The sequence below is a fragment of the Hylobates moloch genome, unplaced genomic scaffold, assembly GCF_009828535.3.
Source record: "Hylobates moloch isolate HMO894 unplaced genomic scaffold, HMol_V3 SCAFFOLD_13, whole genome shotgun sequence".
In the NCBI taxonomy this organism is placed as follows: Eukaryota; Metazoa; Chordata; class Mammalia; order Primates; family Hylobatidae; genus Hylobates; species Hylobates moloch.
This window is the reverse complement of record NW_026652288.1, coordinates 25271909-25299457: the sequence shown is the minus strand read 5'-3', so window position 1 is coordinate 25299457 and position 27549 is coordinate 25271909. Positions and strand designations below refer to the sequence as shown.

Sequence of the window (27549 nt, the reverse complement as noted above, 5' to 3'; positions counted from 1 at the left end):
TTACTTTCTTAGAATTTTTCCTATGATTTTCTCCCCTCTACCTTTTTTATTTGACATAGGGTTTTTGGTTTTAGTATTTAGTATCAAGATAGCATTTGAATGACTGAATAAATATTTGTACTTTTAGTTTAAAACATTTCTTAGATTTTTCAGATTTGTCTTAAGAGAGTTTCTGCCTCCAGGTAGCATTCATTTACAGAGATGGTTCACTGTTATGGTCATTAGGGACTATGTCCTAGATTCAGAGGTAACTTTTATCAGGATTCTAAATACCAATGATTTATAATCAGAATACGGACTTTAATTAAAAGCACAATCAAAATTCAGTAATGTCAGAAACCAAAAATATAACTCAAGGAAACAAAATTTGTAGACTATAAAGCCCATTATGTATTAAAACATGCTTAATTATCAATGAATTTGTGCAATTTATTTACTTTAATTCTGCTATTTGTTTTCGAAGAAACTTAGTCTCCTTATTCAAATTGCATCTGGTTGCAGTAAAAGGAGCAAAAGATTTATAAATTTATTTTAAAATTCATTAAAAAGCTGGTGCTACCATTTTGAAAGGCAGTTTGGAAGGCTTTAAAAAGATTTGTATTCATTCACTCAGTCTACTTCTTGAGTTTATCCTAAAGAATTAATCAGAAGTGTACCCGAAGTTTTTTGTATAGTACAACACTTATATGAAAACTTGAAACATCTTTAGTGTCCAAAAGTGAGAACTCGGTTGTTTTGGGACACCCACATGATTGAATATAATGCCTTTAAAAATAGGTTTTAGATCAAAATGCCTAAGTGTAATATAGTTTTAAACAAAAATTTGCTATGCACATAGAAAATAAGAAATATACCAAAATAATAATGGGTTTTTCTCTGGGTTCTAACACAATGGTTTTATAATAATAATTTATATTATTTATCTTTTTGCATGTTTTTGATAGACCACACTATCAGCAGTCAAGAGAAAAGATGACCTGAGATTCTTTCTGTCTTGGTCAGAATTGACTATTCCTACTGATGTTTCAACTGTTTGCTTCCTTCATGTTTCATTAGCAGACTGTAGAAGGGCCTCCCTTTGAAGTTACAGTTAAACAGTTTCACCTGTTCAGAATTTAGACTCCTCTGCTGTAGTTTTTTAACCACCCATGGCTGCATAATTATCCTCTCTGGTTTCTGTTAACCATCCCTTCTCAGTAGATGGAAGTGACTGTTTAATCTGAATGAGTGATGGCTAGATTTATATTTTTCAGATAACCAAAATGTTTTAGAAATGAAAGAAAGTAAGAGATAAGCCTTAAATGTGTATTTTATGAATAAGGGGAAAAAAAGAAGAAAAAGGAAAACAAAAACCAAAGGAGGTCTGGAGCTTTGTCTCAAGTAGTTCCTGGCTGAGTCAACACCAGAAGCCCAAGGCATGCAGACTCCCACCCTCCAGCTTCATTGCAGCTTAATGATGTGGCATATTAATGAGTTTCTTTTTTTTTCTTTTTTTGTTTTTGAGATAGAGTCTCGCTCTGTTGCCCAGGCTGGAGTGCAGTGGTGTGATCTCGGCTCACCACAGCTTCCACCTCCCGGGTTCAAGTGATTCTCCTGCCTCAGCTTCCCAAGTAGCTGGGACTACAGGTGTGTGCCACCATGCCTGACTAATTTTTGTATTTTTAGTAGATACCGGGCTTCCCCATGTTGGACAGGCTAGTCTTGAACTCCTGACCTCAGCTGATCCGCCTGCCTTGGCCTCCCAAAGTGTTAGAATTACAGGCATGAGCCACCACACCCGGCCAGTGGCATATTAATGAGTTTCGATCTACAGTATGCACTTGGGCCTAGTTGTGTTTAGGTATTTATCAGCATACAGATGTGTGTGCATGGTTTTGTGGGTTAGGTTGCTGAGCTGGTAGAAAGATGACAGGCGATGAGAGTCATTTGCCAGGGAAAGCAAACATGTAAAAGAAAATGGCTTTCTGTTTATAGACTCATTTCTTCAGTCTAAACAGCCCTATCATCTTGCAAAAAAAATAGGTGGCTAGTCATGTGGGGATGAAAGGGGAGTTGAAATAGATAGATAGATCCAGCCAGTAAAACCAGGGTCATTATCACCAGGAAAAAATCAAAACATATGTGATGGTGGTGGCTCAGTAACATTTTGCTTATTACACAAAAGATATTGTAGAATATTTTAAAAATTGTGTACACATGTACGTTTAAGGGCGTGATTGTGGGTTTTTCACAAGGGAGAAAGCTTCCTTTTTAGCTGGAAATAACTATTAGGGAATTAGCATACTTTGAGAGGTGTATAAATAGAAAGAGAATTACTGGGGAAATTAACTGGAGATGTGGGAAGTAATTTAGTCCCTTAATACCAGGAGGGTTTAGGGCTTTATTTAATTAGAGTACTAGTTTAATTTTTTAAATATTTTCATTAAATTTTATTATTTTATTCACTTCTTTGATAAGATCCTTTTATATGTACATAGATAAATCACAATAACTTAGGTTGATTATTAAACTTCATTTAAGATTTAAGAATTAGCAATCATTTTTAAATTGTTTTTCTTACAGATAAAAGCCTATTCATAAAAAAATTGTTTTAAACCAATAACTCAAGAAGTAATGAATTACTTCACTGTGCCTTCAATTTTGGGGTCTAGCAGTATGTCTCATTAAAACAAATAGACATGTTTCCACTTCTCTTATTGTAATACAGGACTGTTACAGTTTCTTATGAATAAAAATTTTTTTATTACTTTGAATCTATTCATATGACATAGTAACTAAGTAAGTGAAATAATACTTTTTTGTGGGAGTGGTTAGTCATTTTAGTATCTAGTCACTCCTTTTTATTACTCTGAATGGGTTAGGTATAGATTCGTTGGTGTGGGTGTATACATACACATTTTTGTGATTGTGAAGCTATACATATATACATATTCATGTACTTGAAAGCTAAAGTCACTGGTCCTGAATATTTCCACCACTAGTGGCCACAGGTTAATTACTCATTAGTTAATTAGTTATGAATACACAGAGTGGCGATAGGAAACTTGACTGACAGTGGCTTAAGCAGATTGGGATTTATTTTTCTCATGTAAAAATAAGTCCAAAGGCTGATAAGTTCAGAGTTGGTACCCTGACTTATGGCTGTCATCACAGACTTCACTTCTTCCCGTCTTTCTTCTGCCATATGGCCTTCGTCCTTAGGATCAAAAGATATTTGCTGTATCCCAGGCCTCTGTACTTACTCCAGGCAGAAGGAAGAAAGAGGTGCCTCTATGAAGAAAGCAAAGGGTTTTCCAGAAATCTACTCCAGCATTGCAATGTGCAAAGGAGGCTGAGAAGTCATTTGTTAAGTGGCACATAGTCATTCCCAGCAGTCAGGCTTAGCTAGTGAGCGAGAAGGGGAAGAAGATACTGAGGCACCTGGCAGTGTCTGCCACCTCCCATGTTGACCCTCTCTTTTCATTCAGATTCAATGAACGATTATTTTCCTCCTTGCAAGACTAGCAGCCAGCTATTTATTTGTTTTTGAGATAGGGTCTTGCTCTGTTACCCAGGCTGGGGTGTAGTGGTATGATCAGAGCTCACTGCAGCCTCCAACTTCTGCACTCAAGCGGTCCTCCCCCTTCAGTCTCCCGAGTAGCTGAAACTACAGGCGCCTGCCACCATGCCTAGCTAATTTTTTTATTTTTTGTAGAGACAAGGTCCTGCTATCTTGCCCAGGCTGGCCTTGAACTCCTGGGCTCAAGCGATTCTCCTCTGCCTGGGCCTCCCAAAGTTCTGGGATTACAGGTGTGAGCCACCACGTCTGACCAGCAGCCAGCTATTTAAAGGTTAAATCATTTATGTTCTTCCCTCCTTTGAAGAGCATCATTTATTCATATCATTGGTAACATTTTCAAAGTACTCTATCTGCAGTCTAGAACTGTGGTCAAATATTGTTTCTAACTGTCTGCAGGGTAGTTCCACTTAAAAATTTTGCTAGTTTGGGCCAGGCACTGTGGCTCACACTTGTAATCCCAGCACTTTGGGAGGCCGAGGCGGGTGGATCACGAGGTCAGAACATTGAGACCATCCTGGCTAACACGGTGAAACCCCATCTCTACTAAAAATACAAAAAATTAGCTGGGCATGGTGGCGGGCGCCTGTAGTCCCAGCTACTCAGGAGGTGAGGCAGGAGAATGGCATGAACCTAGGAGGTGGAGCTTGCAGTGAGCCAAGATCACACCACTGCACTCCAGCCTGGGCAACAGAGTGAGACCCCATGTCAAAAAAAAAAAATTGCTAGTTAGTTCAAACAGTTATTATGTTCAAAGCTAAGTATAATATCTTTATCTTCAATTTGCTTATGTCAATCAGGATTTGTCAGCATTTCCCCAAACTAGAAACTTAAAATAATCCTAACTTTTAAACTTCCTTTATTCTGTAATGTAATTTACCATCAACTGCAGTTCCTTGCATTGAAATGCCTTGGACTTGGCCTCCCCTGTCCCCGCACACACTGTCACTGCTGTAATCCAGGCTCCCCCCACCTCCTTTGTGCATTGTTTAGAAGGTTTCCTAGCTGGTGTCTCCAATTCCATTCTTTTTCTTTTATCCATTGTGTGCCGGTCATTAACAGTCTAATCGCCTTGAAACCTAGCTTTCTAAAAATTTGATCTCTACTTAAAAATTTTTAAGCTAAATCCAGATTGCTTCCCTCTTTCATGGTTTTCTTTTATAACAGAAATACTCTTCCTATTCAGTCTTTATTTTTCTTTTTTTCTCGCTGTAAATTGGCTGTCATAGAATTTTTTCTTCAATGCCCTATTTCCTGCTTATCACCAGTAAGAGATACATGCTGCACGCTCCTGTCATAGAGACTTTTATCCTACTCTTCTTTAGTGCCCCCCAGTCCCTATCCTCAACCTGTTTTCACTCCATCATTCCAGATCCTCTCTTTCAAGGCCTAGCTTCCAAATGTCTTTATTTTAGAACTTGACAATTCCTGCTTATGTGTTTTTGTATCTATTCTAAATTATATTTCGAAGGAGTGTGGTGTAATGGTATTTGTTTTGGAGTCAGATAGGTGTGGTTTTAAACTTGATTTGGCCTCTTTAACTTTTTGACCTTAAGCAAGTTAACCTTTCTAAGCTGTAATAGTAGAGTAATGCTTAGTATTAGAGTTTGTTGCATGAGAGCAAAAACCCAGAATAATAGTATCGTAAACAAAGTTGAAGTTTAATTTTCTCTCACATAAAAGAAGTCCAGAGGTGGGTAGTCCAGGGTCAGTATGGTAAGTTCATGTTCTTCTGGGATTCACACTTTATCTTTTTTTTTTCCCTACCATTCTAGAGTGATTTCTATATCAAGATTGAGATTACCACATAGTCCAAGGTGGCAGCTGGAGCTCCAGCTGTCATAGCTGCACTCCAGATAGAAGAAGGAGGAAGGGAGTAAGGAAAAAGTGGCCTGCTTTTTTGGCTCAGTTAGGTTTGTTTACCTAGCCTTCTGGAAGTCCCCTACAACCCTTCTGCTTACAAGCTCATTTTAGCTAGAACTTAGTCACATGACCACTACTTACTGGGAACTTGCAACTTGTTGGTTGGTACATTCCTGCATGACATAAAATTAGTGTTCTGTTACTAAGGAAGAAGAGGATAATGTGGCTACTGGCAGACTCAGCATAGTTAACTGAAGTGGTGCCTAGCACATGGTAGGGCTTAACATGTATCTTTTTGCCTCTATTTTTTCTGTTGTCAGCTCAAATTCTTCTTTGTTTCATGTGTATCTTATTTTTCCAGCTACATTGAAAGTTTCTTGGGGGATAAGGACCACTTGTCATATTTCTTTGTTGTGCTTCGAAACACCTAACAGAGTGCTTGCACTTGGACCACATAATAGGAACTTAATATGTATTTGTTAATTAATTTATTTTACTTTCTACTAAGGCCATCTTTTAGTCTCTTGCTGCATTTTTTCCCCCCATATGGGTATTTAATATTTTTCCATCAACTGTAAACTAGCAGCTATCATGAGAGGACACACTGAAGATTTTCGTTCCTTTGGTAATTTCTTCTTTTCTAATGCCTTAAAAATTACCCTGTGGATCAATAACCTAACATTTTATCTTTCTTTAATTAGTGTATTTAAAATTTTTTTTCGCCTGATGCTTCAGTATAAATTCCCCAAAATTGAACCCAAAAAGTAATGCATATATGTATATTACATATGTCTGTTAAATAGGTATAGATCTCTACTATACCTCTTCACTGTGAATATATAGAATATGAATTTTCTTTTCTTTTTTTTTTTTTTTTTTTTGGAGACAAGGTCTCACTCTGTCACCCAGGCTGGAGTGCAGTGGTGTGATCATGGCATCACAGCTCACTGTAGTCTTGACCTCCTGGGCTCAAGCAATCCTCCCACCCCAGCCTCCCAGGTAGCTGGGACTACAGGTGCACACCACTATGCCTGGCTGATTTTTAAATTTCTTTTGTAGGGATGAGGTCTCAGTATGTTGCCCAGGCTGGATGAATCTTCAAAATGCTATGTTTGAAAAGTCCTCAGGAAATGATTTTCCTGTGCATATTTGACTTAATAATGTTTGTAAGGAAGTTCAACGGATTGAAAAACTGCCTAGGTCACATTTCTTTGGCAAATGCTTTTGACTTCTGGTTTTCTTTTACTCCCCAACTGTGGATGAGAAGAGAGGAATGATTGGAGACAGGAACTCCCTGCAAGCAGATAAAGTTGTAGTAGTATTACTAGAAGCTTCTTTCTCATCTGCTTGACCTGACTTAATATAAAAATAGAGTCTTACAGTATCAAAGTATCTTGGAATAGAAGAGTTTAGATGAGTTACTTTGATTCTGCTTTGGAACTCATTAGATAAATATTTTAAATATGCTCTGTGGCTCCTTCAGATGTGTTCTTTCACAGGCATGCATTACATCATCAGTATAGAATATACAAGTATAATACAATTTCTTTCATTCCCTATCACCAAGATGCTAATGTATTTATATACTCAATCATGCATATGTCTTATATAAACACATGTAGAGATACTAAGAGATAAAGATACGCTGCTGCAAATTCTTCTTGGAACAAAGTGAGGTATAAATAAATAAAAGTTATATATCATCTAGTTTTAAACACTCAAAAAGAGTAGGATAGTCATACATGAATGGTTATTTGATGTTTAGGTAGAATATTAAGTGAGTGGAAGAGAGGGGCCTCATCTGCAGGGTAGCCACACAGTGTTAATAAGGATGAGAATAGTTTTAATATTAACTAAAAGTCACAATAATTTTATGATACTTTTTTAATGATACTTTTTGTTTGGTATACAAATGACATACAGCCATTTATAAAAAGCTGATATTTCCTTATAGCTTGACTTTATTTGGTTTTGTTCTCATAGATGTTTTCTCCCAGATGTCAGATTCCAATGGCTTAATGATATTTAGCAAGTTTGACCAGTTTCTGAAGGAAGTTCTGAAGCTCCCAACAGCTGTCTTTGAAGGGCCATCTTTTGGTTACACAGAGCACTCAGTCCGCACCTGTTTTCCACAGCAGGTAAGGACAGTTTTATAGAATCTAGGGCTAGAAGAGCGCTCTTCCCTCCCTTCATCTTCTAATAGATTTCGCCAGATTGCTTCCAGTCTAGTAAGGTCTTGAGTAGGGGAGGAAAAAAGCTTTAAAGGTGGTGGTGGGGAGTGGATGAATAAAAGCGGGAGGTAAAAATTCACCTGAAAACTCTTATGGGGGAACTGGGGGTGGGGGGGCGGTGTCTTCAGAAAAAAAATGAAGTATTTTAAAGAAAAATGTTTAAGAACAAGTGTGTACATTTTTGCTACAGGACATATATTACTTTTTCAGATGAGTTCTTGAAACCATGAGATGAGGGAATTTTGATATAAAACTCTGTAACAATACTGCATTGTTTCCTGAGTGCTGGAGACAGGGAATGCTGTATAGCTCTCACTCGCCAGCATAAAATCCCTCAAGGGTACACTACCATTTTCATATTAGAAAAAGATAGATTTGATTTCCTTCTGGTGGTCTGGACAGAGAGGCTGGAATGAGTGTGTTTCTGAGATCTTAACCATGCTTCAGAGAACCGTCTACACCTAACAAATGGTTGCTACAGCCAGTGTCCATGCCTCAGCCAGAGGCTAGACACTGGCTGCAGCGTCCGTTTGTTAGCTTAGAGATTAGATAAAAGAAGCTTAATGTTAAACTTACCTAGAAAGTTCTGTAAAGGAATTAAAAAACACTTTGCTAAAACTAATAGGTAAAAAATTAATGGAAACAGGATATTGACATATTCTAAAAGTATCTCCCCATAAGATATTTATTAATTACAAAAAGAACATAGTAACTTTACAGTGGAGAAACTGATCAGATATCACTTTACCAAGTGATCAAAATCCCTATCACCACTAAAGGGATAAACTGATACCACCTGCCTCCTGATAGGACGCATTGAGAAGTACTCAATATCACTTCTCCGGTAACTCCTGCCAAGAAAGCATAATCTGAATCTCATCCCAAGGAAACATCAGACAAACTCCAACGAAGGAATTTCTACAACCTAACTGACCTTTACGCTTCAAAAGTGTCAATAATATGAAAGATTAAAAAAGATGAGGAAATGTTCTAGGTTAAAAGAGTTTAAAGAGACGTGAAAAGCTGAATGAACTCACAAGCCAGGATTTTCTGTTGCTATAACGGATGTTACTGGGACTATTGGAAAAATCTGAATAAAGTTTATAGCCTAGATCATAGTATTATGTCAATGAATGTTAACTTCCTGATTTTGATATTTGTATGTAATTATTTAAGAGCATGTCCTGTTTTTTAAAAATTTGAACCATTTAAGGATAAAGGAGCATCCTTCTGCAGTGTTAACATTTGAGGAATCTTGGTTAAGGGAAAATGGGAATATTTTGGTAATCTTAGAACCTTTTTGTAAGTCTGAAAATCATTTAAAGATAAAAAGCTAAACGATAAAAGGAACACATCTAAAGGTTTGAGAACTGAAAGGATGTTGTAAACTAGATCCTCCTGACCTGTGATACTCTGATTCAAAAAAGAATGAAAAACACATACACACACGGCCCCTCCCCACCTACATACCTTTTTACATTTAAAGTTAAGAATTCATGGTTATTTGAATTCAGACTTTCGAATAGTATTTAGTTTGTTTAGAGGTTATTCAGCTTTAGCACTGAAGGTGGCACCCATGATAATGGAGAATTATTTTTAGTAACATCTGAGGAGATATTCTTCCCAAATTTGTGCACACTTTGCCTGATTGGTTTTGTGCAGATTTGCCTCTATGCACTATTTATTGTTTCTTTCAGCATAAATGGCAATCAGCATCAGCTTTTAGCATATTAAAAATATCTCTGTGCTTCAATTTTTTCTAATGAAACCTAGTTCACATTTTCCCCCCCGAATATGCATTTGCAAATGATGTGAGGTTGTCTGAACATAATCCTGGTACAAGAGTGTCCTTCAGGTGTTAACGTGCCTTTCAGGGACGTAAGTGAAGATGAGTATGATGAAGTCACAGCTCTCCTGCATTTTTTTATCTGGAGCCCGTCTCACTGCTGCTCGTGCTGCTGCCTTGGAGGTATCATCACCTTCCATGGTGGCCCACACAATACTCTGGGGTAATCTTGTGTATGGTGTACATATGGCTTTTCACACAAGATGCCTCCTGGAGGTCAGGCTAAAAATGGATCAAGTTCTGGAATGGTACTCTTAAGCAAAATGGTATTGGAACGGGGAAGGGAATTTATACAAAGAACTATCAGTGATGAACATTGAGAAATAGATGACAGTTATGTGGGGTATAAACCTAATCTTTAATTTAATTGCAACGTGAGTATTCCGATGAGAATCTGGCGTTGGAATAACAGTTTACAATGTTGAAGAAATTTTAAAAAGTGCAGTTGTTAATTCTAAGAATGCGATCTAGGATTCTGCAAATTAACCTTATGACATACATAATTGTGAGGCCTTTGAACTCACAACCTGATCATTACTTTTTACCTGCTTCATTCATATTCCTGTAAAAAAAATCAATCTGCATTTTTGCATACGTCAAATTTGGAAAAGAGAAGTTTATCTCAGTCCATGAAAATGTTAAAAAAAAAAAAAAAAAAACTCAGGGGAAATAGAAATCACTCATAGAATATACTGATATATTGACCAAGGAGTGAGACAGCTTGGACAAAGTTTCACGCTGCAAGAGTTAAATTCAAGGAGTTTTGCGTTTCTTTTTGAAAATGGGCTTTTCTCATACAGTTTGTTTTGCTTCAGTATGTGTTTCCTTAATGAGAATCAGCTCTTACATCATCAGAAAACAATGTTGATGCAAATTAGAAATTGCGTTGTTTTTTCATATGCACTTTTCCCCAGCATTTTGATGTTCTGGGCTGAACAAAAAAGCGATCACAATTAAAGAGAAAGTATGACTATTTTAAGAAAGAAGCTGAAAATCCTGCAGTACCTTCCTTTAGGGAGAGAAGTGACTGGTTTCAAGGACCCATGAGCTGCTTCGCTTTCTGCAGTGCTATGATGATGAAGCTGCAGCTGAGTGAAGAGGCCGTGAAGACGTTTTGCCTCCTGTGCTGACATGATCGATGGACAGAATTAAGTTTTCCCCTGGATCCGATATCTGGTTTTGATGAAACCGATCTATTTTGAAAGTTGTATGCTCGTCTCATGAAGAAGGAAATCAGTGGCTCAGGATCGAAGGCTGAAAGACACCATCCGACAGTGATACCAGTGCATGCACCTAGGGGGATTTAGTTTGGCTGATTATTTTGTTTGTCCTCTATTTACAAGGCCATGTAGATTCTTAGTGGTTGTTCCAACTCTGTTTTCTTCATATACCTTATGATTTTTAAGTCCACAGTGTTGTACTCTGCACACCTTTCCATTATAGCATTTTGATGTAAAGAAATTTCAGCTTCTTTCTTAATGTAACACATTACAGCAGAAATGCTTTTTTTTAATGATATGAAGAGAATTACACATTGGTTTATTTTAATATAGTTTTAATTCTTTTTTAAAACACATTTTTTTTTTTTTTGCCTGGGAAACTAACCCAAAATAAGGTCTGTGGATTATGTAGTTTAGTTGTTTTTAAAACACAAGAGAAATTAGATACGTTTATAAGTTAATTCAGCAGAACCCATCTATTAGGATAGCTAAAATTAAATACTGACTTCGAGTATTGGTAAAGATATTTGGAGCATCCAGTACTCTCAACAAACTGCAAGAAGCCCTGGTGATTTCTTAATAAAACTAATCTGACATCTCCTTATGACCTAGCAATTAAGTTAAAACCTAATCCTAGGTTTTAAGACTTTTCAGGAGTGCTCTTATCAACTGTATTCATACTAGCGCCAAACTGGAAGCATCCTGGATGTCCATTATTAAAAAAACATTGGAGAAAAGTTAATTTAAGAGACAGTATGTCTGGAATTTGCCCCAAAATGATGAAGGTTGGAGGTAAAGCAAAAGCAAAAATGAAACCAAATTAGTCATATGTTAAGAACTTTTGAAGCTGGATAGGCTCTTTTTTTTTTTTTTTTTGAGATGCAGTCTCACTCTGTCGCCCAGGCTGGAGTATCTTGGCGCAATCTCAGCTCACTGCAACCTCTGCCTCCCAGGTTCAAGCGATTCTCCTGCCTCAGCCTCCCAAGTAGCTGGGATTACAGGTGCCTGCCACCACGCCCAGCTGATTTTTGTATTTTTAGTAGAGATGGGGTTTCACCATGTTGGCCAGGCTGATCTTGACCTCCTGAACTCAGGTGATCCTCCTGTCTCGGCCACCCAAAGTGCTGGGATTACAGGTGTGAGCCACTGCGCCTGGCTGGGATGGGCATATTATACTATTCTCTCTACTTTGATATATTTTTAAGAATTTTAATAATAGAAAAATTGTCATTGCAAATTTGTGATTGTGATTATTGTCTGAACATAGTACAGTATTGTTATAGCACCCCAAGACTAATACTTTGGTGAGTAGCCCAGATATATTAACGTTCTTAAGGGTTTACAAACTAACTGACTTTCAAGGCTTAAAAGTTGTTTGAAATAAGCAGTAAATGTATTTAAATTTCTCCCCAAATTTTCCAAACTTTAGAGTTTTGGAAAGTGCAATATTTCTCCTTAGAAAGGAGATGCTATTTGTTATTTATTAGGTCTTCATATTAATGGCATCTGCAGCTCATCTAGAACAGCCACTGCCACGATGCTGGCTGCACTGGGGGAAGCGCGGCTGGGGCTGCAAGCTCCATAGAGCTGGTGGGAGCCAGGAACAGGCAGAAGCCCCACCCTATTCTCAGTTGACAGGGTGGGAGCTTCGCCTTCCCTGGGCTCAGCTGCAGCCAGTCAAGCCATGGCTGCAGACTGGGTATCTCTGCACTGTCAGGGGCCTGGGAAGGCTGCCCTTACCCCTGCAGGCTTGGAGGTGTCTGCTCCCACTGCCTGGCATCTCCCTGCTCCCAGCACCTGCTCCAGTGTCAGAGCGAGGCTGAGGCCAAGCTCAGGCGCTGTTGCAGCCTGGCCGGGTGTGCACATGCTCGGGGCAGCACTGACATGCCAGCCCCCTGCCACCTCAGCACCCCTGGACTTTGGGCACTGATGAGCATGGAAGGAAGGCCATGGGGGGCTGAGGGCAGCTTGGCACTGGCCTGCAGGTGCCTCGTGGCATGAACACCTGGGTGCCATGAACAGCAGTAGGAGGCAGACAGGCCCCTGGGTGGAAGGGCATGGGTCCCTGGTGAAGCCCCACCTTCAAGCCAGGGAGGGCCTGAAGCATGGGGGTCAGGCTACCAGTCCCATGGACTGGCATGGGAACTTGTGGTGCTTTTTCCAAGCCCACCCATGGCCACCCATGGACCAGTCAGCATGCACTTCCTCCCCTTTAAGGCCCATAAAAGCCCTGAACTCAGCCAAACTCGAACAAATGATGGGACTACCAGCTGTGGAGAGGAGCTACCCACCCAGAGTCTCCTGTCTGCTAAGAGCTGAAGAGATGATGGGACAACCAGCTGCAGAGAGGAGCTACCCTGCCAGGGTCTCCTCTCTGCTGAGAGCTGAAGAGACGTCAGGACGACCAGCTGCAGAGAGGAGCTACCCACTCCAGAGTCTCCTCTATGCTGAGAGCTGAACACTTGTTGGGACACCCTGGCTGTGGAGAGGAGCTATCCACTGCGAGTCTCCTCCGAACTGTTCTATTGCTCAATATTAAGTTCCTCTTTACCTTGCTTACCCTCCACTTGTCCACATACCTCAATCTTCTGGGTACGGGACAAGAACTCGGGACCCACAAAGTGGCAGGTCTAAAAGAGCTGTAACGCAAACAGGGCTGAAATATGCTCCTTGCTTGCCATGTTGTGGGCAATAAGAAGAAGAAAGAAGGAGAAAAGAGCTGTACCCCTCTGGGGAGCCCAGACATAGGAGCTCCCCAAGCCAGGGCTGTAACACCCTCCTTGGGGCTTTGCAGTTCCTGGCGTCTCCAAGCTTCTGGGTGCCACCGTGTTCGCTGGTGCCAGCTGTGGAAGCAGCTTGCAATATGCCTGGTCCAGTGCAGCCTCACAGAGAGCCAGCGTCCGTGCTGGTGCCTGGAGCTGCCTACCCCACCGCAGCTGGCATGCCTGGCTGTGCATGGTGGCCGGACCTCACACTCCTTCACACTCCCTTCACTGCTCTGCACCTGGCTCACCCTTGGTAGGCGTGAGATCTAGGCCGAGTGGGCGGAATGAGTCCAGTGGGCCCAAGCAAAACTTGGGCAAAGGTGCCACTGGCCACAAAGGAAAAGCATCACCCCAGGAATCCTGTAACAACATTGACTTTAGTTTGAAGAGTTCAACTCACCTTGCAGGGAACTTTTAATTTGATGCCTATCTTTATGAAAAGGAAACCTGAGGCTGGGCACGGTGGCTCACGCCTGTAATCCCAGCAGGCCGAGGCGGGTGGATCACCTGAGGTCAGGAGTTCAAGACAGCCTGGCCAACATGATGAAACCTCGTCTCTACTGAAAATACAAAAATTAGCCAGGCATGGTGGCAGGCACCTGTAGTCCCAGCTACTCAGGAGGCTGAGATAGAATTGCTTGATCCTGGGAGGCAGAGGTTGTGGTGAGCTGAGATGGCACCACAGCACTCCAGCCTGGGCGACAGAGTGAGACTCCATCTCAAAAAAAAAAAAAAAAGAAAAGAAAAGAAAAAGAAACCTGAATAAGCAAAGAATGGAGAGAGAGGGAGGAGAAGTGAGCAGATAGGAACGTAGACACGTTCTTACAATTAGTGTATGCAGAAGATACTGTTGATAACACTTTATTGGACACTATGCCACATTTCCCTTGATTCACGGAGGGAGCGGCAGTTGTATAAAAATGGTATTATACTATTGCTGGTTAATTTTAAGAATAGCAATAATATTTCATGCCTGGAGGTGTCCTCTGATTACATTTGACAAAATATTCTCTCCAGCTATGTAGTAAAATGATTTTTCTCCACACTTTGGAGTGAGACATCTTTTGAACGTTCTGACTTTGTTTTCCTGCACATTGAATAGAGTTTGACAAGCATTGCCTGGCACGTGTATCTATATTTGTTATTTCATAGGTATTCTAATTGAGGAGATTTTATAATCTCCGTTAGCAACCCTTTGCTGCTGTGTACTTTGGTGTGCATTAGTAATGTTTCATTGATTTGAAGACAGTTTCGTATCTTAATATTTCTGATGTTGAGATACATAGCCAATGATACCTCACAATTGCAGTTGGTTAGGCAGTGGTTATGATGGGCTGTCATTTCCTGCACATGCGTGAACTTGATCATAGCTGATCATTTGTTGTCACTTCAACTGAGTTGTATCCACTTTTGGCACTACATGTGTTGTCATTTAAAATGTTCTCAGAGGCCAGGCACAGTGGCTCACGCCTGTAATCCCAGCACTTTGGGAGGCCGAGGCAGGTGGACTACAGGGTCAAGAGATCGAGACTATCCTGGCCAACATGGTGAAACCCCGTCTCTACTAAAAATACAAAAATTAGCTGGGCATGGTGGCATGCACCTGTAGTCCCATCTACTCAGGAGGCTGAGGCCAGAGAATCGCTTGAACCCGGGAGTCAGAGGTTGCAGTGAGCCGAGATCATGCTACTGCACTCCAGCCTGGCAATAAAGGGAGACTCCGTCTCAAAAAAAAAAAAGAATTCTCAGAAGAGTCTACTGTGATTTGGCATTAAACACAATGTTGTTATAAACGCAGAAAGGTGTGGACAGAATAGAGGGGAATACACTGGATGTTAGTAAAACAAATATTCAGCATTGGAGGAATTCCATATTATTTTGCAAAGCAACAACCAGGTGCATTTTAGAGCCTTTTTTTTTTTTTTTTTAAGGAGGCTTTATAGAGCGTTTTTAAAAAAGAGGATATTCCCAAATAATTGAAGCTGTATTTTTTTATTACTGAGATATAACCAAAATAATTTCTTGTCACACTAAAGCATTGCCTCTGAAGGTAGACCAAACTGCCAAGTTCCCCTGAATAGATGAAAGGAATTTCAGTTCATCAAGAGGCTGGTGTGACCAATTCACATGTCAGGAAGGATTATGGTTAATTAAGTCATTGAGTTAGTTAAATTGGCTGAGTGCTTTTCTTTCTTAGGGGTAGAAAAAAAAATAATGGTGTATCTTACAAGTGATCTTATAAGTGCATCTTAGATGGGATGAAATACAGGGTGTAGAATGGGTTTTATTTTGATCCAGTCTCTATAGTAATGAGGCCTGTCTCTCTAGCATAATTAGATTGAACAAAATTGTAGAGACCTAGAAGTGAGATTTTGTTCTAGTTGCGCCTGTGAAGGAGAGTGTGTCTTACTAAATGAAACCTTACATAGAAATGACAAGTGGCTTCAAGATTGTTTTCTTTTTAGAAAAGGATTTTTGTTAGCAGTACTTGCTGTCCACATGCTCTAGGAAAGCACCCCCCCCCGTCCCCCCGGCTTCCCCACTGATGATTCATGAGCTGAAAGAAGTTCCCCAGCCATGGCCGGGCACAGTGGCTCATGCTTGTAATCCCAGCACTTTGGGAGGCCAAGGCGGGCGGATCATGAGGTCAGGAGATCGAGACCACGGTGAAACCCCGTCTCTACTAAAAATACAAAAAATTAGCCAGGCGTGGTGGCGGGCACCTGTAGTCCTAGCTACTCGGAGAGGCTGAGACAAGAGAATGGCCTGAACCCGGGAGGTGGAGCTTGCAGTGAGCTGAGATTGCGCCACTGCACTCCAGCCTGGGCAACAGAGTGAGACTCCGTCTCAAAAAAAAAGAAGTTGCCCAGCCTGTGGGGTGTGAGACTGTTGGTCCAGGTCCTTCTTGGTGTTCATTGGTGGCACAGTCCAGTGTGCAGTCCCATTCTGGACTTCCAGTGTCCCCTCTGGCTTACTGCTTTATGTATGACTAACTAGTATTCAAGTAAAGCAGAAAAATTCATCACCCAAAAAACAAAGGACCGTGGTCTCCTCGTCACTTTATTCAGTGGCTCAATGGCAGACTAAGGAAGAGGAGTGTGCTTTCTCAGATGTTGCTTTTATTATTCCTTTTAATCATAAGCAAATTTGAGTTTAAATCATCATTTTGCAATATAGCTCTGTTGATGTCCTTATTTTTCATAAAAAACTCGACTCACTCCTCATTGCCTGCTGGGTAAGGTTCTTAGCATGACGTCGTGGCTCTCACCAATCCAACCACAGCCTATCTTTTCACCCCCATTCCTGATTGCTCCCGCTCTACCGCATCCCTCGCCTGTTCCTACCCTTAGCATACCATGGGATCTTTTTAGCTGTTGCCGCAGGGCCATGGGGTTGCACTGTTTACATCCCCCTCAGTGTTGTGTGAGAGTATCTGTCTCTCCACAGCCTTGCCAACAGCACATGTTCCTATACTTTTGAATTTTTGCCAATCTGATGGGTGAGAAATGTTATCTCAGTGTAGTTTTGATTTGCATTTCTCTTGTTTTGAGTAACCTGTTTTGAGTGAGTCAAATCAGACAAACTTTTTGTCTTTGTTTATATTCTTAGTTCCCACTGAAATGCCAGTAACCCCTGACTTTGTCGCTCCTCCAAAAAAGGCTTCAGATTCCACATCCCAGCAAAAATGTGCCTTCTTCTTTGATCTTTTTAATCTTTCACCTTAGGATTGTGTGCTCTTCTCTACTCCCATGACATATTACCTAAAGCTCAGTTATGCCCTGAAGGGAGGGACCTTGCTCTCCTTCAGCTTTTCATCCCCAGTGACTGCCAGTGTCTGGAAAACGACTGATACTTACTATTTCCTGGATTAATTGAATGATTTTTAAACTTTTTTTTGAGACAGAGTCATGCTATGTCGCCCAGGCTGGGTGTAGTGGTGCAATCTCGACTCACTGCAACCTCCACCTCCCGAGTTAAAGCAATTCTCCTGTCTCAGCCTCCCGAGTAGCTGGGATTACAGGTGCCCACCACTGCACCTGGCTAATTTTTGTATTTTTAGTAGAGGCGGGGTTTCGCCATGTTGGCCAGGCTGGTTTCGAACTCTTGACCTCAAGTGATCCACCCGCCTCAGCCTCCCAAAGTGTTGGGATTATAGGTGTGAGCCACTGCATCCGGCCGCCTGACCTGAATTGAAGGATTTTAAATTAAGTATGACATGAGAAAATTAGTAATTTTGGTTTGAATTCTAATTGAAAGCTTAAACTTCATAATATACTTGCATCCTCCTTGTTTTCATCGATATTATTCCATGATTTTCTCAAAGGAAATAATCTTTGCAATGAGAGAAATATAATATTTCAGAATATTTGAAGTTTTTCTAATCTTTCCTTTATCCATAACAAATAAAAGTATCTCTAATAAAAAGCAGAGCAACATTATATTATTTTGTCATTATAAATTACTCTTATTTTCAAAGTCCAAAATAAATCTGTGATGTGGGGAAATTCAGTGTGAAAATAATTGAAAGGCTGCCCTTTTCAGTTACAACAACTCTGTAACTCTGATTAATGTATGTTGGTCAGATAAAATATCTCTATAACTGTACTCAGAAGTTTGCATAAAAACGTTTCAACCTGAAAACTTTAGAAGTGTCCCTTTCAAGACAGTTAACTAAATGCCATACATTATTTAAATGATAAGGCAATGGGTAAATATTTGTATGTTGCACATAGTAGGAGTTTTTGTTGGGAATGATGGAGACTGTAGCAATGGTGATCTATTGCTAAATTATTTTACTTTCTCATGTTATTTTATTGATACTGGATTTTTCATTTTTAAGGGGTTATTCCTCTCGCCTTTTAAAAATGGGAAGAGGTAGTCAAGGGTGGAGGAAGGGAAGTGAGAATGGCATATAGGGTAATAGTTGTCAGCCTAGATTAGAATAACAGAGCAACAAACAGAAACACTTGTTTCTAAGAAAAAATACGTACTGCATACAATGATAAAAGCAGTCTCAGTGTTTTATAGAGGGAGCTGTAAATCATGGTTTTGCTCAGTGGATCAGGCAGCTGTTAAAAGGATTAGAAATGAAGAATTTGTACAAAACAAAACGTTTAATAGAACGTTAAGTGAAAAAACAGATGATGTAGTCATATCTATTCTGTTCACAAGTATGTAGAAATATATATACATCTGGAGGGAAATAGAGAAAAATGAGAATTGTGGGAACGCATGATTTGCATTTTATTATAGTTCGTATTAAGCTCTTAAAAATAAGGAGAAATGGAAATTTCGTATTAAGCTCTTAAAAATAAGGAGAAATGGAAAGAATATGTTCAACTCAAGAGCAAAAACAAAATAAAAAGATAGGAGACAAAAAGAGCCAACCTACCTTTCATAAAATTATTTATTGAGTCATGGAATTTTAGAGATGGGAAGCCTCTCCTAACAGGTCTCGAAATTTTTGGTCTCAGCACCTCATTATACTGTAAAAATTATTGAGGACCCCAAAGAGCTTTTATTTATATGGGTTAAGTCTGTCAGTATTTCCATATTAGAAGTTAAAATTGAGGCTGGGCATGGTGGCTCACGCCTGTAATCCCAGCACTCTGGGAGGCCGAGGTGGGTGGATCACTTGAAGTCAGGAATTCAAGACCAGCCTGGCCAACATGGTGAAACCCCGTCTCTACTAAAAATAAAAAAAATTACCTGGGCATGGTGGTGCATGCCTGTAGTCCCAGATACTTGGGAGGCTGAGGCAGAAGAATTGGTTGAACCTGGGAGGTGGAGGTTGCAGTGAGTCAAAGTCGAGCCACTGCACTCCAGGCTGGGCAACAGAGCGAGACTCTGTCTCAAAAAAAAAAAAAAAGTAAAATTGAGAAATAAAAGAAAATTAAGTCACTTAAAAATAATGATGAACCTATTATATGTTAACATAAATAACATTTTTATGAAAAATAACTATTTCAAAACAAAAATTTAATGAGTGCCATGGCTTTGTATTTTTGCTTATCTTTAATATTTGCCTCTATAGAAGACACATGGATTCCCATGTTTGCTTATCCATTCAATCTGTTGTGATATGCTCTTTTGGTTAAAATTTGGAAGAAAATTTGGCCCCAGACAGCTATATAGTTGGGAAAGGGAGAGTCTTTTAGTAGCCTTTTCAGATAATTGTGGCTTCGTCACATCGTCTGTGGAAAACTCCACTGTACACTCTTGAGAGAATTAGATTGAAAAATACCAATAATGTCTTAGTATTATTATGAAATACTCCAAAGCTCCATGAAACTTCATGAAAATGTTTAAATACCTTCCAGGGGTTCCCTGATCACACTGAAAACTTCTATTTTAGCCCTTGAAAGATGAGAAAACTGAAACTCAAGAGATGTTCAGTGATTTTCTCCAAATCACGTGGTTGGTGGAAGACAGAGTGCTTGGACATGGCTCTGCTAGTTTCATTCCTCATGTTTTTGGAAAACGTCATATATGGCGTGACTTTGGGACAACTTTTGGAGATTGAGCCTAAGTTTATTTATGCGGGTCTTCAGAGATATCAAAATCTAATTCTACCTTGTCATTTTGAAGATTAAAAAAAAACTCCATGGTTGGGTGCAGTGGTTCACGCCTGTAATGCCAGCACTTTGGGAGGCTGAGGTGGGCGGATCACGAGGTTAAGAGATCGAGACCATCTTGGCCAACGTGGTGAAATCCCATCTTACTAAAAATACAAAAATTAGCTGGGTGTGGTGGCGCATGCCTGTAATCCCAGCTACTCGGGAGGCTGAGGCAGAAGAATTGCTTGAACGAGGGAGTCAGAGGTTGCAGTGAGCCAAGATCGCGCCACTGCACTGCACTCCAGCCTGGCAACAGGGCGAGACTCCGTCTCAAAAAACAACAACAACAACAACAAAAAACACAAAAACTCCATGGTAGGCAAATCAAAACTTTTTAGAGAAAGTAGTATTAGATTATAAGTGGATTATAAAAATGTAATTTTTAACACATACAAGCTATAGAAATATTAAACTTTTAATTTATGACAAAGGATATGATGCATTTAATTTTGTTTGCCACTTTTTACTAGCTAAAAATTTTCTAGCATCTTCTATCTCGATAATTTTATTTTATATACGTGTGTGTGTGTGTGTGTGTGTGTGTATATTTATATATATATATATATTTTTTTTTTGAGACAGAATCTCACTGTGTCACCCAGGCGGGAGTGCAGTGGTGATATCTTGGCTCACTGCAACCTTTGCTTCCTGGGTTCAAGCCATTATCCTGTCTCAGCCTCCCAAGTAGTTGGGATTACAGGCATCTGCCACCACACCCAGCTAATTTTCATATTTTTAGTAGAGATGGGGTTTCACTGTGTTGGCCAGGCTAGTCTAGAACCATCTGCCCGCCTTGGCCTCCCAAAGTCCTGGGATTACAGGTGTGAGTTGCCACACCCAGCCAATCTCAATAATTTTAAATAGACACTTTTGACTTTATCTTGGTTTGTTGGTTATTTGCATGTCCATAGAGGATTTTCCATATCTGTTCCTCCATTCAAATATTAGGTGGCTTTATGGTATTTAATGTTATTCACTGGTTCCTCCCAGATCCCACCAAGGTCTCAACCAATAGTATTCTTGGATCCTGAGATGGAAAACACTTAGGGTAACCTTTATTTAGCCTATTTGGGTAGGTACTTCTCATGCTTCACCATCAGTGCTCAGTGATGTGTAGAGGCCCTTTGAATGACAGCTCCGTACCGCCAATCATTCTGTCAGCCCTTTTGCATAGCTCTCGGCTCCTCCCGCCCCCACAGTAGTTCCATATTAGAAGTTAAATTGAGGAACTGTCCAGTTACTTAACCACTTCCTGCCGGCCTGCAGGCTTTCTGGAGATGAGACTGTCCCTCGGCTGTCTTCATCTTTTCCAGATTTTTATTGCACAGCTTCTTTCCTGCTGTGCCTTCTACTCTACCTCCCTTTTCTATTCCCCATTTACCAGTTTCTTATTTTAAATATTATTCTCAATAAGATGACCTCCAATTTACGTATACTGGAATCAAGATTCTCCCAGTCGCTAGAAAGATGCAGAGGAATAAGTCTGTCTAGTCTCGAGCCTTGCGAGACAGGAACTCTTGTTGGGAGGGTCCAGTGGTGGGTCCGACGGCAGCCCTGGGGGCCTCTGTCCTTCAGGCCAGGCATCGCAGTGTCTTCACTCCTCACTTCCAGTTTGTGTTAAATATATATATTTTTAGTGGTAAAAATCAGAGTTATTTTGTAATCAGCCAGCAATATCTTTAGGTCAGCCCTAACCAATTTTATCTTTTCTACCTTTTTCCCCCCTGACATAAATGATTTAAACATTTTATGGGGAAACACCTATATTTTTTATATCCTGTTCTTCACATTAAGAAAGTGGTGGGACTGAGAACAGTTACTTGGGAGAGACCGAGGTGAAATTCTGGGTGTGCTTTTGGCTTCGCCCCAGCCACCATCCTGCCTCTGAGTGGTGGGATCAGGACATGGAGGAGGCAGCCAATGGCCGTGCACCTCCTGAGTGTGTGCCCTGTTGTCTGGGCTCTTCTTTTGGAACAATTTGAAGTGAGGTTTTCATGTCCAGGTTACAATCATGGAACTCTCTTGTTGAGTTGTGTGACCTGGACTTTCAGCTCCTTTTTCCTTTTCTTTGGAGCTGGAAAGGTGTCACGTGGGCTGGAGAAAATAAAAAGAAAATTCATTAATTTGAAATATTGTGGAGAATTTGTTCTCTCTCTATCGTATAACTATTTCTATCTTATCTTTCTAGAATGCTTTCTAGTTTGGTGTCTAAGTGGGACATACTCTTTCAGTGTTTCATATACAGTGGAAGCTTACTATGTATTTGTTAAAAAGAGAAATAAAGATAGAACAGAAAAATGCAGTCTAGCTAGGGAGATGGTATAACAGGAGCATTGTGATGGGCATTTGGACATGTAGGTTCCAGTCTCATCCTTATCATAACTATCTCTATGATGTCGTCAAATTATTTAAACTACTTTAAGCTTCTGTTTTCTCTTCTGTAAATGAAGAAGTTGTTAAATGATGTCTAGGTGTTTGCCCTTCAAATTATTATTATTATTTTTTCAATAGTTACTTAAGTGCATCTTGTGTGCCAGGCACTGTTAGGAGAGCTGGAAATACGGTAGACAACCAGCCACAGTCCCTGCTCTTATACCTGGGTGTGGGGTGTCTTCTCTTCCCCACTGGAAAGCAGAAATCGTAACCTGAAGGACAGTCAGGTTTATGTCTGATTTGGGCCAGGCCACTACAAAACCTTTAAATGCTTTATTTGCTTATCTGTAAAGTGAATATAGTAATGTCTAACCTAGTTTACCTTATACAGTTGACTAAAATAAAATAATGTGTATGGGAATACATTTGAATATACTAATAGTAGTAATGTAAAGTACAGTATGTAGTAGTGTCTGTAGTAATGTAAAATATTTTATTTTGCTATGAAATTTACCATGTAATTCACTAAAGCTTGGATGGGAAAAATCCTAAATTAACTTAAACTTGGAGTTTGGAGATTCCTAAAAAATTTAAAGTATATTTGTTTTTCTTCTCTTTACAGAGAAAGATAATGCTAAATATGTTTTTAGACACGATGATGGCTGACCCTCCTCCCCAGTGCCTTGTCTGGCTACCTCTCATGCACAGGCTTGCCCATGTTGAGAATGGTAAGCAGAACTTTTATTGTTCAATTCCTCATGCTATAGAAAGTATGGGAACTGATGATTTGCAATGTCCTTAGCTATTAATATCACTGAAAATTACAGCTGATATTTGCTGTCACTCTGTCATTTGATTTTGTGGTTTTGGCTTTCAGAAGAATTTTTTTTAAAGAAGGGAGGATACTTATTACTTTATTTATTTTTTATTTTTTTTTATTTTTTTGAGACAGAGTCTCACTCTGTTGCCCAGGCTGGAGTGCTGTGGTGCAATCCTGGCTCACTGCAACCTCTGCCTCCCGGGTTCAAGCAATTCTGTCACCTCAGCCTCCCGAGTTGCTGGGATTACAGGCGCCGGCCACCACGCCTGGCTAATTTTTATCTTTTTAGTAGAGATGGGGTTTCACCATGCTGGCCAGGCTGATCTCGAAGAGACTTAATACTATAAAAAGGATACCAAGAAGTAGGCTGGGCATGGTGGCTCACACCGGTAATTCCAGCACTTTGGGAGGCCGAAGCGGGTGGATCACTTGTGATCAGGAGTTCCAGCCAGCCTGGCCAACATGGCGAAACCCTGTTTCTACTGAAAATACAAAAATTCGCTGGGCGAGGTTGTGGGTGCCTGTAATCCCAGCTACTTGGGAGGCTGAGGCAGGAGAATCACTTGAACCTGGGAGGTGGAGGCTGCAGTGAGTTGAGATCGTGCCACTGCACTCCGGCCTGGGTGACAGAGTGAGACTCTGTCTCAAAAAAAAACACAAGAAAGGATACCAAGAAGTAGTCGTATCAGGTCATACAACTTCAACTATAGGCTTTTCTTCCCTAAGATTCCAGATGATTGTTTTCTGTTTGAGCCCAACTGATTTTTAGCCATGACTTCCTGTTTCCTCTTTGATTTATCAAACTCATAGCTCTAAAAAACTGTATATATGCTATATCAACTGCTAAAACTATAATTATTTTGGAATAATTTAAAGAAAAATAGCCAAGATATAATTTAACAGTGGGTTCCTTTTTTTTTTTCCCATTTTTTTTTCCCTTCACCATTTTGCCTTGAAACTATTCTTGGTGTCACTCGCAGTAATTTGACATAAATCTTTGTTTTGCTTTGAGTTAAAATGGTACTTATCTCTTAGTGACTTCTTAATTTTTCCTGTTCATGCCATCAGTTTATCTCCTCCTTTAGGTTGTTGGAGTTTGTTAAAGGGAAGGCCATTGTTTTTCTAGTAACCTTCCGTCTCTCCAGGCTCTTGCCTTTCTTCATTCCTCAAAAGAGAATAAGGAAGAGCCAAGAGTCCGCTTTTATCCCCCCTGGAAGAATAAAATAAACATCCATACTGTTTTTATTTTCTTGCTCTCTTATCCATACTTCAGAATAAAATTTTCTCAGCCTTTTACCCTACTATGGCTTTAGTTCACAAGTACCACACATTAAGGATTAGTTTCTTAAAGGACCAGAATCTCTCTAGACTAAAACAGCAAAATTTTTAAAACAAGATTCTTGGATAGATTTAAATTTTGGAGAGCAATGCTTTTATAGCCTTAAGTGTTTTAGTAGTTTTATGTCCAATTGATTTTCATAAAATCATTTTGTATTTGCTATACCAAGTAGAAAGAGCCTCACTTGTCAAGATGTGTTATTATCCATATGCATATGAACATTTTATTGTGACTTTTATAAAGTGTATAATTTATTGATTACATTCTTAATGTATGTGGTTTGTAATATTTTTATCAGAGACAGAAATGTTATAAAATCGTTAAAATATCTAGAAATAAAATGTTACCTATCACACTAATATTTTTCTGTATGTCTTAATTTTAATGGTGAGAAACAAATTATAAAATTATGGTATTTATGGTTGTTTTTTGGTTTGGGCTCTATGAAGTTCATCATGAATTATATTGACATTACTATGCATAAGGAGAAATATTCACTTAAGCAAAAGTTGCACTTTTTAAATTGATTTACTAACCCAAGTGTATAGTATATAACAAGGTAACTGCTAAGTGATGCACTTTACCAAAATAATACTTTTACCAGAACCTGAACAGTCCTTCTCTTTCTTATTTATAATTGACCCAACACACTTTTTAATTTTTTCATCATTCTGATTCTCTGCTTTTCCATCTGTCACCCATTCCACTGACTAAGCATTGGCTCTTGACTGGTTTGGAAGAGAACACAGGAGAATCACATAGACATATATGTTCAACCAAAATTATCAGAATGTATTTGGTAATTTAATACTAACATACATATATCTTTTAATATTAACCTAAATTACTTAGAATTATAAATATTGGCTGCACAGATGTTGACCTCATTGACATTTGCTGAGATTGAGGGAGTCCTTTTCTCTGGAGGAACTATACTAGGTTGTATAGTTAATTTGGAGCACATGCTCTTAATTAGCATTTCCAGCATTCCATAGAAATACCTTGATGGCAAAAAACTGAATTTCTTAAAAGAAGTAATATCCTTTGGATTTCTCATTACTGAGTTTAGTTTTCTTTTAGTCCCTAGTGATCATGTTATATAATCTTGTTATATTGTTTTTCTCACCTCATATTCAATTTTTTTTGAGTCTTGATTCACTAGTTAATATATATTTTTGGAAGCAAGTCTAGAAGTCCCTATAATTGAAGTAAGATTGTGGTCTTATATATATAATGCTAGAAAGAGTTGTTCAATGAAGATTTGAATATTCTATCCCTCTTTTTGTTTTCTTTTTTTGTTTGTTTTTGAAACAGAGTTTCGCCCTTGTTGCCCAGGCTGCAGTGCAATGATGCGATCTTGGCTCATTGCAACCTCCGCCTCCCAGGTTCAAGCGATTCTCCAGCCTCAGCCTCCCGAGTAGCTGGGATTACAGGCATGCGCCACCACACTTGGCTAATTTTATATTTTTAGTAGAGACGGGGTTTCTCCACGTTGGTCAGGCTGGTCTCGAACTCCTGACCTCGTGATCTGCCCGCCTCAGCCTCCTAAAGTGCTGGGATTACAGGCGTGAGCCACCACACCCGGCCTATCCTTCTTTTCTATTAACTTCCTTTTCTTGTGTTCAGAGTTGAATTGTCAGAGGAAACAATTATGCTGCCAAAATTTAAAAGTATAAATAGTGCTCTGTAACATACAGTTGTGTATTGCTCTTGATAGTACATTGGAATGATTAGATTAGAATCATTGGTCTGTGTTGAATTTTTTTTCTGATGTATTAAATCTTTTTTTTTCTAGTAAATGGCTAGTTAGACTAGCAGACAATTTAGATTCTTTCGTTCTAATTTTATTTTGTTTTGTTTTTGAGACAGAGTCTTGCTCTGTTGCCCAGGCTGGAATGCAGTGGCGTGATCTCCACTCACTGCAGCCTCTGCTTCCTGGTTTCAAATGATTTTTGTGCCTCAGCCTCCTGAGTAACTGGGATTACAGGCATGCGCCATCATGCCCAGCCAATTTTTTTGTAATTTTAGTAGAGACAGGGTTTTGCCATGTTGTCCAGGCTGGTCTCCATCTCCTGGTCTCAAGTGATCCACCCACTTCAGCCTCCCATAGTGCTGGGATTACAAGGGCAAGCCACCGCATCTGGCTCTAATTTTGTTTTTGCCTTTGTTTTTATATTAGTTTTGGTATTCCTCTGTATTGACTTTATTCTCCAAATGAAAATTTATTCTTTCTTCTTTTATTCCATCCCTTCCCTCCTGCCCTTTTTTCTCCCCTTTTCTCTCCTGTCCACAAGTCTTCCATCCCGTGGAGTGCTCCTACTGCCGATGTGAGAGTATGATGGGTTTCCGGTACCGATGCCAGCAGTGCCACAACTATCAGCTCTGCCAGAATTGCTTTTGGCGTGGCCATGCCGGTGGCCCTCACAGCAACCAGCACCAGATGAAGGAGCATTCCTCTTGGGTAACTGCTTTGTGTTTCATCTGTGTCCTTGACTGTTAATCTGTTTGATCAGTAACGGCACCTGGGCCAGTTTCCTCATGGATGCCTACCAAATAAGGATGTGGTGTAGTAAAATCTTAACACTAACATTTATGCCAGGATTGCAAAAATGTGTTTCCTCACTTGATTTTAAAAGCAGAATTTTTAAAAATTCCAAGAAACAAAGATAGTACATTTGAAATGGTCTCTTTCAGTAAAATGGAATGTTGTAATGCTCTCTTTCCAAAGTGAAAAGTGAGTTTCTTCTTATTTTAAAACTGTACGGGCCGGGCGCGGTGGCTCACGCCTGTAATCCCAGCACTTTGGGAGGCCGAGGCGGGCGGATCACGAGGTCAGGAGATCGAGACCATCCTGGCTGACACAGTGAAACCCCGTCTCTACTAAAGATACAAAAAAAAAAGAATTTAGCTGGGTGTGGT

At 39.7% G+C, this 27549-nt stretch overlaps 1 protein-coding gene across 14 annotated transcripts in view; it reads left to right on the top strand.

Moving 5' to 3' along the window:
* DTNB (dystrobrevin beta) overlaps positions 1–27549 on the top strand; it is a 297775-nt gene that overhangs the window by 69011 nt on the left and 201215 nt on the right. For all 14 annotated transcript variants that reach the window (XR_004251289.2, XR_004251286.2, XM_032172425.2 and 11 more), the window contains 3 exons: positions 7403–7557; positions 23094–23199; positions 26925–27091. Coding sequence is in view for 12 of the 14 variants with exons in the window: in XM_032172425.2 (XP_032028316.1) it covers positions 7403–7557; positions 23094–23199; positions 26925–27091 (428 nt within the window). In the remaining 2 variants the exon portion in view is untranslated. The remainder of the gene's footprint in view (positions 1–7402; positions 7558–23093; positions 23200–26924; positions 27092–27549) is intronic.